General features: G+C 62.8%; 1 protein-coding gene across 1 annotated transcript in view; it reads right to left on the bottom strand.

Annotated features, from left to right (window-relative positions):
- PROM2 (prominin 2) overlaps nt 1-6,202 on the bottom strand; it is an 11,149-nt gene extending 4,947 nt beyond the window's left edge. Inside the window, exons 1-13 of the mRNA XM_014945468.1 lie at nt 5,810-6,202; nt 4,267-4,316; nt 3,367-3,569; nt 3,137-3,257; nt 2,899-2,962; nt 2,731-2,820; nt 2,410-2,621; nt 2,240-2,342; nt 1,963-2,122; nt 1,684-1,836; nt 1,192-1,315; nt 415-506; nt 245-329 (exon numbers count right to left, since the gene is read on the bottom strand). Coding sequence (XP_014800954.1) covers nt 245-329; nt 415-506; nt 1,192-1,315; nt 1,684-1,836; nt 1,963-2,122; nt 2,240-2,342; nt 2,410-2,621; nt 2,731-2,820; nt 2,899-2,962; nt 3,137-3,257; nt 3,367-3,569; nt 4,267-4,316; nt 5,810-6,020 — 1,668 coding nt within the window. The 5' untranslated portion in view covers nt 6,021-6,202. The remainder of the gene's footprint in view (nt 1-244; nt 330-414; nt 507-1,191; nt 1,316-1,683; nt 1,837-1,962; nt 2,123-2,239; nt 2,343-2,409; nt 2,622-2,730; nt 2,821-2,898; nt 2,963-3,136; nt 3,258-3,366; nt 3,570-4,266; nt 4,317-5,809) is intronic.
- Nucleotides 6,203-14,416: the final 8,214 nt, after the last annotated feature.

Raw genomic sequence — 14,416 nt, 5'->3', positions numbered from 1 at the left:
CACCTTGGGGGTGGAAGAAACAACCCGTGACCCTCGGGGCTGCCCTGAGGGGGGGGTGATGGTGATGACGGTGGGGGCCCAGCACCCCATCTCCCACCTTGCTGTAGTCGGCCCCCAGCTCCAGGCCCTGTGCCCTGCCCAGGACGCTGGCGCAGGAGGTGCAGCGCGGGTCGTCCCCAGTAACCCCAGTAAAACTCACACGTCTGTACCATTACTAGAAGCTCTGGCTGCAGCCGGCCCTCACCTTGGGGGATTTTAGATGCTCATCCAGGTCGTAGGACCTGTCGAGCTGCAGCACCTCCCACAGCCCCGCGCCGCTCTTGCATTCCCTGGAAGGCAAAGGGACATGGATGGTGTGACCCCACATTAGCCCTCCGATGTACAAGGGCAGAGGTGGGCTCCTGTGGCACCCACCGGTACGTGGCACTGAGGTTGGAGTCCCTCCTGAGGTTGAGCTGTCGGGTGAGGTTCATGGATGGAGGCAGGTTCCCGGGGGTATCAATGAACTGGGGCAAATTGGAGGAAAAAGAGGGTTAGGGTCAGGCACAGGCATTCCCAGCAACGATTTTGGGGGTGCTCTGCCCTCACAGGTGTGTCCTGGGGTACCCGATCCCAACCAGAGCTAATCTTGCCTTTATTTTTGTGATCCCCATTGCAGAGCCTCACCGGGCGGTGTTCGGAGGGAAAGCAGTGGATGGCCCCGTGCAGGGACCTGCCTGTATGTGCGCGGCCACGGACGAGCCCTCACCCCATTCCCAACCCTGCTCCCGGCCCTGGTGCAGTGTACAGGCACCCCAGGGATCCCCAAACAACCGGAGGACAAGGGTGCTGCAGGTAGGAGCGTCCTCACCTCGAGCAAATTAGCAGCCCAAGGACAAGACGAGCCCTCACCCCATTCCCAACCCTGCTCCCGGCCCTGGTGCAGTGTACAGGCACCCCAGGGATCCCCAAACAACCGGAGGACAAGGGTGCTGCAGGTAGGAGCGTCCTCACCTCGAGCAAATTAGCAGCCCAAGGACAAGTCCCTGCTGCTGCTGCAAATCCAAGGACCTAGTCTTTAAGCTTAATCTTCTGGTTTAGGATGGGGGTTTTTCTGGATGGGTTTAGAGGGAGGATGCAGAGTGTTTGGAGGCATTTTGGTGCCCCCAAGCAGAGGTTTGTGGGGCCATGGGTGGCTGCGTGGCTGCCCACCTTGTAAATCTCCTGGTTGACCCAATTCCTGCAAACCAACGTCTGGATGTTGCCCCCAACCAGGAAGGTGGCGAAAACCAGGAGGATGAGGAGCCAGGAGAACAGGAAAGCCAGGCCCACGCCGCTGAAAGAGGGAGAGGAGGTGCCGGTGGCAGCTTTGCAGACCCGAGCGAGCAGAAAGGCCTGTGGGGACCTGCCCAGCCGGCTGCAGCCCCGCGGCTCCCTCCCGCGCCCGGGCACGCCGGGCTGCCTGGGAAGGGCCCCCGGGAGCGGGGTGTGCCGGGCAGCGGGATCGGGGTACGGGACCTGCCAGCTCCCAGGGAGGAGCGGCTTCTCCCAAACCCGCAGGCACAGGCGGTGGCTTCAAAAGCCTTTCCGCTCGTCCCGCTCCCAGTCCCTCCCTTGGCTTTGCCCCTCTGTTTTTTGGGAAGGTGAAATGGCAACACACACCCCCAACTCACCCACCCCCCCAGCACCCAGAGAGATGCTTACACCAGGAGAAACTTGGCGCCAGCTTCTCCTCGGCACTCGTAGTCACTCGGGTCCTCCCGCTTGGAGAGCCCGTACGCCCCCAGGGCCATCCCCGTCACGTTGCAGACGAGGATGAGGAGGATGATGGAGCACAGCACGGTGCCCGCGATCCACCTGGAGGAAGGAGCAGCAGGGCATGGCCTTGAGATATGGGGCTGATGGACCAGCTGGGGCTTGGAGGGGGGCTCAGCGCCCATCTCTGCCGCACCCCCTGCACCCCTTCATGCTCCCTGGTGTCACCTGTACCGCTCGAAGCGCTCCACCTCCCGGAGGTACGGCCGGCTCCTGTCCTCCGCCTTCACCAGGGCTTCGCTGACGGGCTGGGTGTAGTCGGGGAGGGGGAAGCTGTTGGCGATGGACTGCACCTTCTCCGTCACGTGGGCCATCTCCTCCCGCAGATCTGTGGGGTCGAGGCCATGCTGGAGGGGTCAGATGGTCCCTTCGTCCCACCCTATGTCCCCAAAGAGGGATGTGCCCCACAGAGGGTGTCCCTGCTCCGTCCAGCCGTCCCACTCACCCTGGATGACCTGCGCCATCCTCTCCACGGCCAGTTCCGGGATGGAGTTGAAGGTGCCGTTGCCCTGTGAGGAAAGAAGGGTTGCTGAGCAGCTCAAGGGGGGCTGCCTGTGGGTGCCAGACCCCCACCCACCCCCTGCCACCATGGTGATGACGGTGGGGGCCCAGCACCCCATCTCCCACCTTGCTGTAGTCGGCCCCCAGCTCCAGGCCCTGTGCCCTGCCCAGGACGCTGGCGCAGGAGGTGCAGCGCGGGTCGTCCAGCAACGCGACCACGCGCCGACGCCGTTCCCTCAGCGCCGGCTCCAGCTCGGCCCGCGCCGACGCCAGCGCCCGCGCCGTCTTGTCGAGAATCTGTAAATGGTGCAGCGAGGTCTGTAGGTCTTAAAGAGAAAGCCCAGGGCTAGTTCACGCTGCTCCCCTCGGCCGCCCCGGCTCTCCGGCGAGGCTTTTCAGGCACTGGCCCCCGGGGAGAGCCACGCTCGGCCGTACCTCCAGCCCTGTCCTGCAGGTCCGCCAGCGCCGCGTAGGTCATCGCCTTCAGCTGCGCGTGGATGGAGAGCCCCACGCTCCGGCTGAGCCCTGCAAGGCAGCGGGCACCCCGTTGGCATCTCATCAAGCTTGGAGCGGTTCCCCACCAGTCCCCGGCGCAGTGCTTACCCCCCAGGTCCGAGATTATCTGCTGTCGGGGCACCTCAAACTGGTCTACCACCATCTGCACCCCCTGCCAGGAGAGAGGAGCCGGTCGGCCGGGGGTAGCAGCCGCTGGGAGGGGAGGAAGCGCTACGGTGCCATTCAAAATACATTTTTAATGCAGCCGCCGCCTCCTCTGGCCTCCCAACCTGCTCCGTGAGGGAAACGCAGCCCTCCCTGGGCTGCACCTCGTGCCAGGACCCACCTGGGGGATGTTGGCGATGTGCTGGCGCAGGGTGTGCAGGGTGGTGGGCACGGCCCCCAGCCCCGGCTCCATCTGCGCCTTCACCCGCTGGCTGGTGACGAAGGCGCAGACCACGCTGGTCCTGCCGGGGACAAGCAGGAGGTGATGGGGGGCAGAGACACCCCCCCTTTGCCGTGGGGCACCACCCTGGGGCGAGGGGGCCGGTTGGCGGGGTGCTTTGGGGGACTCACAGGATGACGAGGGAGGTGAGGGAGAGGCAGGCCAGCAGGCAGTGGCGGCGGCAGGTCAGCGAGCGCCGGTGGGCACGCAGGCGGCCCCCGCACCGCCGGCGGCTCCGGCAGTAGCAGAAGCACATCCCGGCCACCGGCACAGCCACGGTGAAGAGCAGAGCCACCGCGGCGCAGACCACGTAGCCCAGCTCATACTGCACCACCTACGTGATGGGAGAGCGCAGTCGGCACCGCTGCACCCGGTTTTTGGGGTGCTCCCTGCGCCCCCATCCCGGGCGGGTGCGTCCCATGGGATCCCCCACCCCTCATCCTGACTCACCTGCGACGTCCGCACCGAGCCGGGGTCATTGAGGGCCGCCCGGAGCAGCTCTGCAAAAAAAACCACGGCACCAGTAACGGATCCCACCCGATGCACCCCAAAACCTCCCAGGGCTGCAGGGCTGGGGCAGAGGAGCATCCCCCTCTCGGATCCCAGATCCCATGGAGCAGATCCGGACACGGGGATTTCAGCTGGCACAACCCCAGGGGTCCCAGCACCCATGGTGGTGGGGTCTCAGCACCCATGGAGGTGGGGTCTGAGCACCCGTGGTGGTGGGGTCCCAGCACCCATAATGGTGGTGTCCCAGCACCCATGGTGGTACAGTAACGGATCCCACCCGATGCACCCCAAAACCTCCCAGGGCTGCAGGGCTGGGGCAGAGGAGCATCCCCCTCTTGGATCCCAGATCCCATGGAGCAGCTCCGGACACGGGGATTTCAGCTGGCAAAACCCCAGGGGTCCCAGCACCCATGGTGGTGGGGTCTCAGGACCCATGGAAGTGGGGTCCCAGCACTCATAGTGGTGGTGTCTAGGCACCCGTGGTCGTCCCATGGGATCCCCCACCCCTCATCCTGACTCACCTGCGACGTCCGCACCGAGCCGGGGTCATTGAGGGCCGCCCGGAGCAGCTCTGCAAAAAAAACCACGGCACCAGTAACGGATCCCACCCGATGCACCCCAAAACCTCCCAGGGCTGCAGGGCTGGGGCAGAGGAGCATCCCCCTCTCGGATCCCAGATCCCATGGAGCAGATCCGGACACGGGGATTTCAGCTGGCACAACCCCAGGGGTCCCAGCACCCATGGTGGTGGGGTCTCAGCACCCATGGAGGTGGGGTCTGAGCACCCGTGGTGGTGGGGTCCCAGCACCCATAATGGTGGTGTCCCAGCACCCATGGTGGTAGGGTCTCAGGACCCATGGAAATGGGGTCCCAGCACCCATGGTGTTGGGGTCTCAGGACCCATAGTAGTGGGGTCCCAGCACCCATGGTGGTGGGGTCTCAGGACCCATGGTGGTGGGGTCCCAGCACTCATAGTGGTGGTGTCTAGGCACCCGTGGTGGTGGTGTCCCAGCACCCGTGGAGGTGGGGTCTCAGCACCCATAGTGGTGGTGTCCAAGCACCCATGGAGGTGGGGTTCCAGCATCTGTGGTGGTGGGGTCTCAGGACCCATGGTGGTGGGGTCCTAGCACCTTCATTGAGGGCCGCCCGGAGCAGCTCTGCAAAAAAAACCACGGCACCAGTAACGGATCCCACCCGATGCACCCCAAAACCTCCCAGGGCTGCAGGGCTGGGGCAGAGGAGCATCCCCCTCTTGGATCCCAGATCCCATGGAGCAGCTCCGGACACGGGGATTTCAGCTGGCAAAACCCCAGGGGTCCCAGCACCCATGGTGGTGGGGTCTCAGGACCCATGGTGGTGGTGTCCCAGCACCCGTGGAGGTGGGGTCTCAGCACCCATAGTGGTGGTGTCCAAGCACCCATGGAGGTGGGGTTCCAGCATCTGTGGTGGTGGGGTCTCAGGACCCATGGTGGTGGTGTCCCAGCACCCGTGGTGGTGGGGTCCGAGCACCCGTGGTGGTGGGGTCCCAGCACCCATGGTGGTGGGGTCCCGATGGGGTCGGTCCCAGCACCCATGGTGGTGGGGTCTCAGGACCCATGGAGGTGGTGTCCCAGCACCCGTGGAGGTGGGGTCCCAGCACTCATAGTGGTGGGGTCCCAGCACCCATGGTGGTGGGGTCTCAGGACCCATGGAAATGGGGTCCGAGCACCCATGGTGGTGGTGTCTAGGCACCCGTGGAGGTGGGGTCCCAGCACCCATAGCGGTGGTGTCCCAGCACCCGTGGTGTTGGGGTCTCAGGACCCATGGCAGTGGTGTCCCAGCACCCATGGTGGTGGGGTCTCAGGACCCATGGAAGTGGGGTCTGAGCACCCATGGTGATGGTGTCCCAGCACCCATAGTGGTGGAGTCCCAGCACCCATAATGGTGGTGTCCCAGCACCCATAGTGGTGGTGGGGTCTCAGGACCCATGGAGGTGGGGTCCGAGCACCCGTGGTGATGGGGTCTCAGGACCCATGGTGTGGTGTCCCAGCACCCATGGTGGTGGGGTCCTGGCTGGGGGCTCACCTGTGGGCAGGGGGTTTTGCTGGATGAGGTCCAGGCAGCGCCGGACGAGGCCGTAGAGGGGATCGAGCGAGCTGGGCACCCGGTGCAGCGCCGGCACCCGAATCTCGGCGTGCCTGTCGGTGAAGCGGAGGACGCCGCCGGCCAGGTGACATTGCTGGGTGGCAACGGGACGCAGCAGCACCCAAGCCAGCAGCAAGCCGGCCGCTCGCATGGCTCCGGCGGCGAGGAGAGAGCCGGGGAGGGGGGAGGCTCCGTCAGCCCGGCAGCGGGCGGAGGGACATGCCCGGCTCCTCCGGATGGTTCTCTCCGGCTCCGCTCCCGCTGAGGGAAACCTGCCTGACGGGTCGGTCTCCGAGCAAAGCCCAGACGCTGCCGTGGCTTGTTCCTGCGATGGGCTCCGCTCCCCGGGGCGGCTGGGCTTGGCGGGGCTGCGTGGAGGCGTCTCCCAAATCATCCCAGGCCTGTTTCGCAACCCCGGGCACCCCTGAGTCACCCGCCCCCAGGTCCCCACGGTCAAGGCTGTTCCCCAAAATGGGTTGCAAAGCCCTCCCTCCGCCTCCCCGGGTTTTCGGGGAGAGGGTCAGGTGGTGGTGAACCCCCTGTCCTCAGGGTGGAGGATGCTTGGGCTCACCTGGGAAGGAGGGATCTGGGGTTTGGGCATCACTTGGGGGGGGAAAAGCCTTTTTGGGTGGATTTGTGCCTGCAGCCGGGGTCCCCGCGGGGCAAAATCAGCCTTTGCAAAAAGCCCTGGGGCAGCACCGCGAGCGATGGGCTGGGAATGAGGAGGGAAAATGAGGGGAACACACGGAGAGGGACAATGAGTCCTGGCCAGTAAGGCCAGCCAGGTGTGAGATGAGTTTTCCAGGCTCAGCTGGTCCCTGCCTCACACCCGGAGACTCCTTCCCAGGGCCGGATCCTGCTCGCCAGCCTGGGCCGAGCGCTAATTACAGGGTTGGCTTGGAAACGAAGGAGGTTCAACCTGGTTTTCCCGGTGCAGGGTGGGGGGGGGAGCAGCCCCCGTGTGCCCAGACGGCCGCGGGGCACCCCGAAAGCTGGGCCCCCTCCTCGGCCGGGCGAGTCGAGCCGGCCCTTCCCCGCCACCGCCTCCGTCTTCCCGGCGTTGATGCTAATCCGTGTGGTTTCCCTCCCTCTGGAAAAGGGGCTTTTTCTCCCAGCTGGAGACGCCGACAGCATCTTTCCAGGAGGGTGCTGCTCCCCACCACCCTCTCGGGAATGAGATGCCGGGGACTGGAAAATCCTGCCCTGCTCAGCTCAGCCCTCGTCCTGGGACAAAACTCCCAGGGCCAGGAAAGTGTGGAGTGGGAGAGCCCTGACGCGCAGGGTACGCACACATTTATATATGGATATGAGATATATTTGCATACGGCAAAGGCGCCCCGGCCGCCCACACTGGTACTGGGACAGCACTGGTGATGCTGGTGGTGGTTTCCCATCCCAGGGATGATTTCTCTGATGATTTCTCATCCCAGGGATGATTTCTCTGATGATTTTCCATCCCAGGGATGGTTTCCCTGATGATTTCCCATCCCCACAATCTCCCATCCCAACGATGATATTTTTTTTAGGGGGGGGAGGAGGAGGAAGGTGATTTTCATGCCCAAGGGGAAGGGATGGGGTGGCACCAGTCACCCTGTGATGCCAACGTGTGTGTGTGTGCTACCCCCCGTGACAGACGTGAGAGGATTTGGGGGTACTTTGGGGTCGTTCTTTTCCTCCCCCTTTCTGGCCGGCGGGGCAACTGCTGCTCCCAGCTCTGGTTGAACCATCCCAGTAGCGTGGCCATAATGGGGAGCCCTTTGGGGACCCCCCCCAGGTGGCACTTATGGGGTTCGCACCTACTGGGATGGGGGATGCTGGTACTGGGGGTGGTGGTACCAGGATGTCAGTGCCAGGGTGGGGTAGAGCTGCAGGTACCGGGGATGGTGGTAACTGGATGGGGTAGGGATGCTGGTACTGGGAGTGCCAGTACCAGTATGGGGTGGGGATGCTGGTACTGGGAGTGCCAGTACCAGTATGGGGTGGGGATGCTGGTACTGGGGATGCCAGTACCAGTATGGGGTAGGGATGCTGGTCCTAGGAGTACCAGTACCAGTATGGGGTAGGGATGCTGGTACTGGGAGTGCCAGTACCAGTATGGGGTGGGGATGCTGGTCCTGGGAGTACCAGTACCAGTATGGGGTAGGGATGCTGGTACTGGGAGTACCAGTACCAGTATGGGGTGGGGATGCTGGTACTGGGGATGCCAGTACCAGTATGGGGTAGGGATGCTGGTCCTAGGAGTACCAGTACCAGTATGGGGTAGGGATGCTGGTACTGGGAGTGCCAGTACCAGTATGGGGTGGGGATGCTGGTCCTGGGAGTACCAGTACCAGTATGGGGTAGGGATGCTGGTACTGGGAGCGCCAGTACCAGTATGGGGTGGGGATGCTGGTACTGGGAGCGCCAGTACCAGTATGGGGTAGGGATGCTGGTACTGGGAATGCCAGTACCAGTATGGGGTAGAGATGCTGGTACTGGGGATGCCAGTACCAGTATGAGGTGGGGATGCTGGTACTGGGGATGCCAGTACCAGTATGAGGTAGGGATGCTGGTACTGGGAGTACCTGTATTAGTATGGGGTGGGGATGCTGGTACTGGGAGCGCCAGTACCAGTATGGGGTGGGGATGCTGGTACTGGGAGTACCTGTATTAGTATGGGGTGGGGATGCTGGTACTGGGAGTACCAGTACCAGTATGGGGTGGGGATGCTGGTACTGGTGATGCTGGTACCAGTGCTGGAACAGGGTGGGGATGCCAGTCCTGGGGCTGTGATGCTGGTGCTGGGGCAGTCATACTGGGACTGGGACAGTGATACTGGTACTGGGAGGGGGTGATTCTGGTCCTGGGAAGGTGATGCTGGCACTGGGGTGGTGATGCTGGAACCGGGGCAGAGATACTGGTGCTGGTACTGGGAAGGTGATGGTGGTACTGGAACGATGATGGTGGTACTGGGGCAGTGATGCTGGCACTGGGGCAGTGATACTGGTGGTGGTACTGGAGCGGTGATGGTGGTACTGGAGCAGAGATACTGGTGCTGGCACTGGGAAGGTGATGCTGGCGATAGGGCAGAGATACTGGTGCTGGCACCATAGCAGTGATGCTGCTACTGGGACGGCGATGCTGGTACTGGAGCGGTGATGGTGGTACTGGAGCAGAGATACTGGTGCTGGCACTGGGGTGGTGACACTGGTGCTGGCACTGGAGCTGCGATGATGGTACTGGGGCGGTGATGCTGGCACCAGGGTAGTGATGCGGGCACTGGGGCGGTGATACTGGTGGTGGTACTGGGGTGGTGATGATGGTACTGGGACGGTGGTACTGGTGCTGGCACCGGGGTAGTGATGTGGACACTGGGGCAGTGATACTGGTGGTGGTGCTAGGGTGGTGATGATGGTACTGGGGTGGTGATGCTGGCACTGGGACGGTGGTACTGGTGCTGGCACTGGGAAGGTGGTGCTGGTACTGGGAAGGTGATGCTGGCACTGGGGGCTCACCTGGGAAGGAGGGATCTGGGGTTTGGGCATCACTTGGGGGGGGAAAAGCCTTTTTGGGTGGATTTGTGCCTGCAGCCGCTGGCACTGGGGCAGAGATACTGGTGCTGGTACTGGGGCGGCGATGCTGGCACTGGGGCGGTGATATGGTGGTGGTACTGGGGCAGTGATGCTGGCACTGGGGTGGTGATACTGGTGGTGGCACTGGGGAGGTGATGCTGGCACTGGTGCGGCGATACTGGCGATGGTTCGGGGACTGTTGTACCCGCGGTGACCGCGAGGCGGCGCCACAGCCTCAGGCGGCACCGGTCAGGGGGCGTGGCCTCCCCAGGGTCCCCGCGGGGCAAAATCAGCCTTTGCAAAAAGCCCTGGGGCAGCACCGCGAGCGATGGGCTGGGAATGAGGAGGGAAAATGAGGGGAACACACGGAGAGGGACAGCGAGGCCAGCCAGGTGTGAGATGAGTTTTCCGGGCTCAGCTGGTCCCTGCCTCACACCCGGAGACGGCCGCGGCTCCTTCCCAGGGCCGGATCCTGCTCGCCAGCCTGGGCCGAGCGCTAATTACAGGGTTGGCTTGGAAACGAAGGAGGTTCAACCTGGTTTTCCCGGTGCAGGGTGGGGGGGGGAGCAGCCCCCGTGTGCCCAGACGGCCGCGGGGCACCCCGAAAGCTGGGCCCCCTCCTCGGCCGGGCGAGTCGAGCCGGCCCTTCCCCGCCACCGCCTCCGTCTTCCCGGCGTTGATGCTAATCCGTGTGGTTTCCCTCCCTCTGGAAAAGGGGCTTTTTCTCCCAGCTGGAGACGCCGACAGCATCTTTCCAGGAGGGTGCTGCTCCCCACCACCCTCTCGGGAATGAGATGCCGGGGACTGGAAAATCCTGCCCTGCTCGGCTCAGCCCTCGTCCTGGGACAAAACTCCCAGGGCCAGGAAAGTGTGGAGTGGGAGAGCCCTGACGCGCAGGGTACGCACACATTTATATATGGATATGAGATATATTTGCATACGGCAAAGGCGCCCCGGCCGCCCACACTGGTACTGGGACAGCACTGGTGATGCTGGTGGTGGTTTCCCATCCCAGGGATGATTTCTCTGATGATTTCTCATCCCAGGGATGATTTCTCTGATGATTTTCCATCCCAGGGATGGTTTCCCTGATGATTTCCCATCCCCACAATCTCCCATCCCAACGATGATATTTTTTTTAGGGGGGGGAGGAGGAGGAAGGTGATTTTCATGCCCAAGGGGAAGGGATGGGGTGGCACCAGTCACCCTGTGATGCCAACGTGTGTGTGTGTGCTACCCCCCGTGACAGACGTGAGAGGATTTGGGGGTACTTTGGGGTCGTTCTTTTCCTCCCCCTTTCTGGCCGGCGGGGCAACTGCTGCTCCCAGCTCTGGTTGAACCATCCCAGTAGCGTGGCCATAATGGGGAGCCCTTTGGGGACCCCCCCCAGGTGGCACTTATGGGGTTCGCACCTACTGGGATGGGGGATGCTGGTACTGGGGGTGGTGGTACCAGGATGTCAGTGCCAGGGTGGGGTAGAGCTGCAGGTACCGGGGATGGTGGTAACTGGATGGGGTAGGGATGCTGGTACTGGGAGTGCCAGTACCAGTATGGGGTGGGGATGCTGGTACTGGGAGTGCCAGTACCAGTATGGGGTGGGGATGCTGGTACTGGGGATGCCAGTACCAGTATGGGGTAGGGATGCTGGTCCTAGGAGTACCAGTACCAGTATGGGGTAGGGATGCTGGTACTGGGAGTGCCAGTACCAGTATGGGGTGGGGATGCTGGTCCTGGGAGTACCAGTACCAGTATGGGGTAGGGATGCTGGTACTGGGAGTACCAGTACCAGTATGGGGTGGGGATGCTGGTACTGGGGATGCCAGTACCAGTATGGGGTAGGGATGCTGGTCCTAGGAGTACCAGTACCAGTATGGGGTAGGGATGCTGGTACTGGGAGTGCCAGTACCAGTATGGGGTGGGGATGCTGGTCCTGGGAGTACCAGTACCAGTATGGGGTAGGGATGCTGGTACTGGGAGCGCCAGTACCAGTATGGGGTGGGGATGCTGGTACTGGGAGCGCCAGTACCAGTATGGGGTAGGGATGCTGGTACTGGGAATGCCAGTACCAGTATGGGGTAGAGATGCTGGTACTGGGGATGCCAGTACCAGTATGAGGTGGGGATGCTGGTACTGGGGATGCCAGTACCAGTATGAGGTAGGGATGCTGGTACTGGGAGTACCTGTATTAGTATGGGGTGGGGATGCTGGTACTGGGAGCGCCAGTACCAGTATGGGGTGGGGATGCTGGTACTGGGAGTACCTGTATTAGTATGGGGTGGGGATGCTGGTACTGGGAGTACCAGTACCAGTATGGGGTGGGGATGCTGGTACTGGTGATGCTGGTACCAGTGCTGGAACAGGGTGGGGATGCCAGTCCTGGGGCTGTGATGCTGGTGCTGGGGCAGTCATACTGGGACTGGGACAGTGATACTGGTACTGGGAGGGGGTGATTCTGGTCCTGGGAAGGTGATGCTGGCACTGGGGTGGTGATGCTGGAACCGGGGCAGAGATACTGGTGCTGGTACTGGGAAGGTGATGGTGGTACTGGAACGATGATGGTGGTACTGGGGCAGTGATGCTGGCACTGGGGCAGTGATACTGGTGGTGGTACTGGAGCGGTGATGGTGGTACTGGAGCAGAGATACTGGTGCTGGCACTGGGAAGGTGATGCTGGCGATAGGGCAGAGATACTGGTGCTGGCACCATAGCAGTGATGCTGCTACTGGGACGGCGATGCTGGTACTGGAGCGGTGATGGTGGTACTGGAGCAGAGATACTGGTGCTGGCACTGGGGTGGTGACACTGGTGCTGGCACTGGAGCTGCGATGATGGTACTGGGGCGGTGATGCTGGCACCAGGGTAGTGATGCGGGCACTGGGGCGGTGATACTGGTGGTGGTACTGGGGTGGTGATGATGGTACTGGGACGGTGGTACTGGTGCTGGCACCGGGGTAGTGATGTGGACACTGGGGCAGTGATACTGGTGGTGGTGCTAGGGTGGTGATGATGGTACTGGGGTGGTGATGCTGGCACTGGGACGGTGGTACTGGTGCTGGCACTGGGAAGGTGGTGCTGGTACTGGGAAGGTGATGCTGGCACTGGGGTGGTAATACTGGTGGTGGTACTTGTGTGGTGATGATGGTACTGGGGCAGTGATGTTGGCACTGGGACAGTGATACTGGTGCTGGTACTGGGGCAGTGATGCTGGCACTGGGGCAGAGATACTGGTGCTGGTACTGGGGCGGCGATGCTGGCACTGGGGCGGTGATATGGTGGTGGTACTGGGGCAGTGATGCTGGCACTGGGGTGGTGATACTGGTGGTGGCACTGGGGAGGTGATGCTGGCACTGGTGCGGCGATACTGGCGATGGTTCGGGGACTGTTGTACCCGCGGTGACCGCGAGGCGGCGCCACAGCCTCAGGCGGCACCGGTCAGGGGGCGTGGCCTCCCTTCGGGGGGGCGTGGCCTCATTGTGGCGTCGCCGGGGCGTCCGGGGGCCGCGCGGGGTCACGGCGGCGGAAGCGGAAGTGACGTTTGACGGACCGGGTGCCGTCGCCATCGTCATCATGGCGGGCAAAGATTTCCGCGTACCGGAGCGGTGAGTGCCGCTCCCCCGCCTTCTCCCCGCGCGGCTCCGGGGTTTATTCCCGGCCTGGGGCCTCCCGGGAGGCTCCTCTGGGGCGCTGCGGCGGCGTGTGGCCTGGGACTGCCGGGAGCCGCGGGGCCGGGCCTGCCAGCGGCGGCGGAGGCCCGTTACATACCGCAGGGCCCGGGCAGCGGGGAGCCCGGCTTAAAACTTGGGGGGTATCTCGGGGTGAGGGGGGTGTGTGGGGATGAGGGAGTGAGGGTCGCTCTGCCTGGGAGTATGGAGGGTCCCCGGGGCAGGGGGAGCGGGCCCGGATCCCCGGATCAGCCGTTTAACGCCGCTGTGCCGTGGGGGGTGCTGCTCCCCACCACCCTCTCGGGAATGAGATGCCGGGGACTGGAAAATCCTGCCCTGCTCAGCTCAGCCCTCGTCCTGGGACAAAACTCCCAGGGCCAGGAAAGTGTGGAGTGGGAGAGCCCTGACGCGCAGGGTACGCACACATTTATATATGGATATGAGATATATTTGCATACGGCAAAGGCGCCCCGGCCGCCCACACTGGTACTGGGACAGCACTGGTGATGCTGGTGGTGGTTTCCCATCCCAGGGATGATTTCTCTGATGATTTCTCATCCCAGGGATGATTTCTCTGATGATTTTCCATCCCAGGGATGGTTTCCCTGATGATTTCCCATCCCCACAATCTCCCATCCCAACGATGATATTTTTTTTAGGGGGGGGAGGAGGAGGAAGGTGATTTTCATGCCCAAGGGGAAGGGATGGGGTGGCACCAGTCACCCTGTGATGCCAACGTGTGTGTGTGTGCTACCCCCCGTGACAGACGTGAGAGGATTTGGGGGTACTTTGGGGTCGTTCTTTTCCTCCCCCTTTCTGGCCGGCGGGGCAACTGCTGCTCCCAGCTCTGGTTGAACCATCCCAGTAGCGTGGCCATAATGGGGAGCCCTTTGGGGACCCCCCCCAGGTGGCACTTATGGGGTTCGCACCTACTGGGATGGGGGATGCTGGTACTGGGGGTGGTGGTACCAGGATGTCAGTGCCAGGGTGGGGTAGAGCTGCAGGTACCGGGGATGGTGGTAACTGGATGGGGTAGGGATGCTGGTACTGGGAGTGCCAGTACCAGTATGGGGTAGGGATGCTGGTACTGGGAGTGCCAGTACCAGTATGGGGTAGGGATGCTGGTCCTAGGAGTACCAGTACCAGTATGGGGTAGGGATGCTGGTACTGGGAGCGCCAGTACCAGTATGGGGTGGGGATGCTGGTACTGGGAGTGCCAGTACCAGTATGGGGTAGGGATGCTGGTACTGGGAGTGCCAGTACCAGTATGGGGTGGGGATGCTGGTACTGGGAGTGCCAGTACCATATGGGGTAGGGATGCTGGTACTGGGAGT

This window comes from Calidris pugnax, unplaced genomic scaffold, assembly GCF_001431845.1.
Source record: "Calidris pugnax isolate Ruff unplaced genomic scaffold, ASM143184v1 scaffold120, whole genome shotgun sequence".
Classification (NCBI taxonomy): Eukaryota; Metazoa; Chordata; class Aves; order Charadriiformes; family Scolopacidae; genus Calidris; species Calidris pugnax.
Note: the sequence above shows the minus strand (reverse complement) of the source record. Positions and strands in the feature narration are given on the sequence as shown.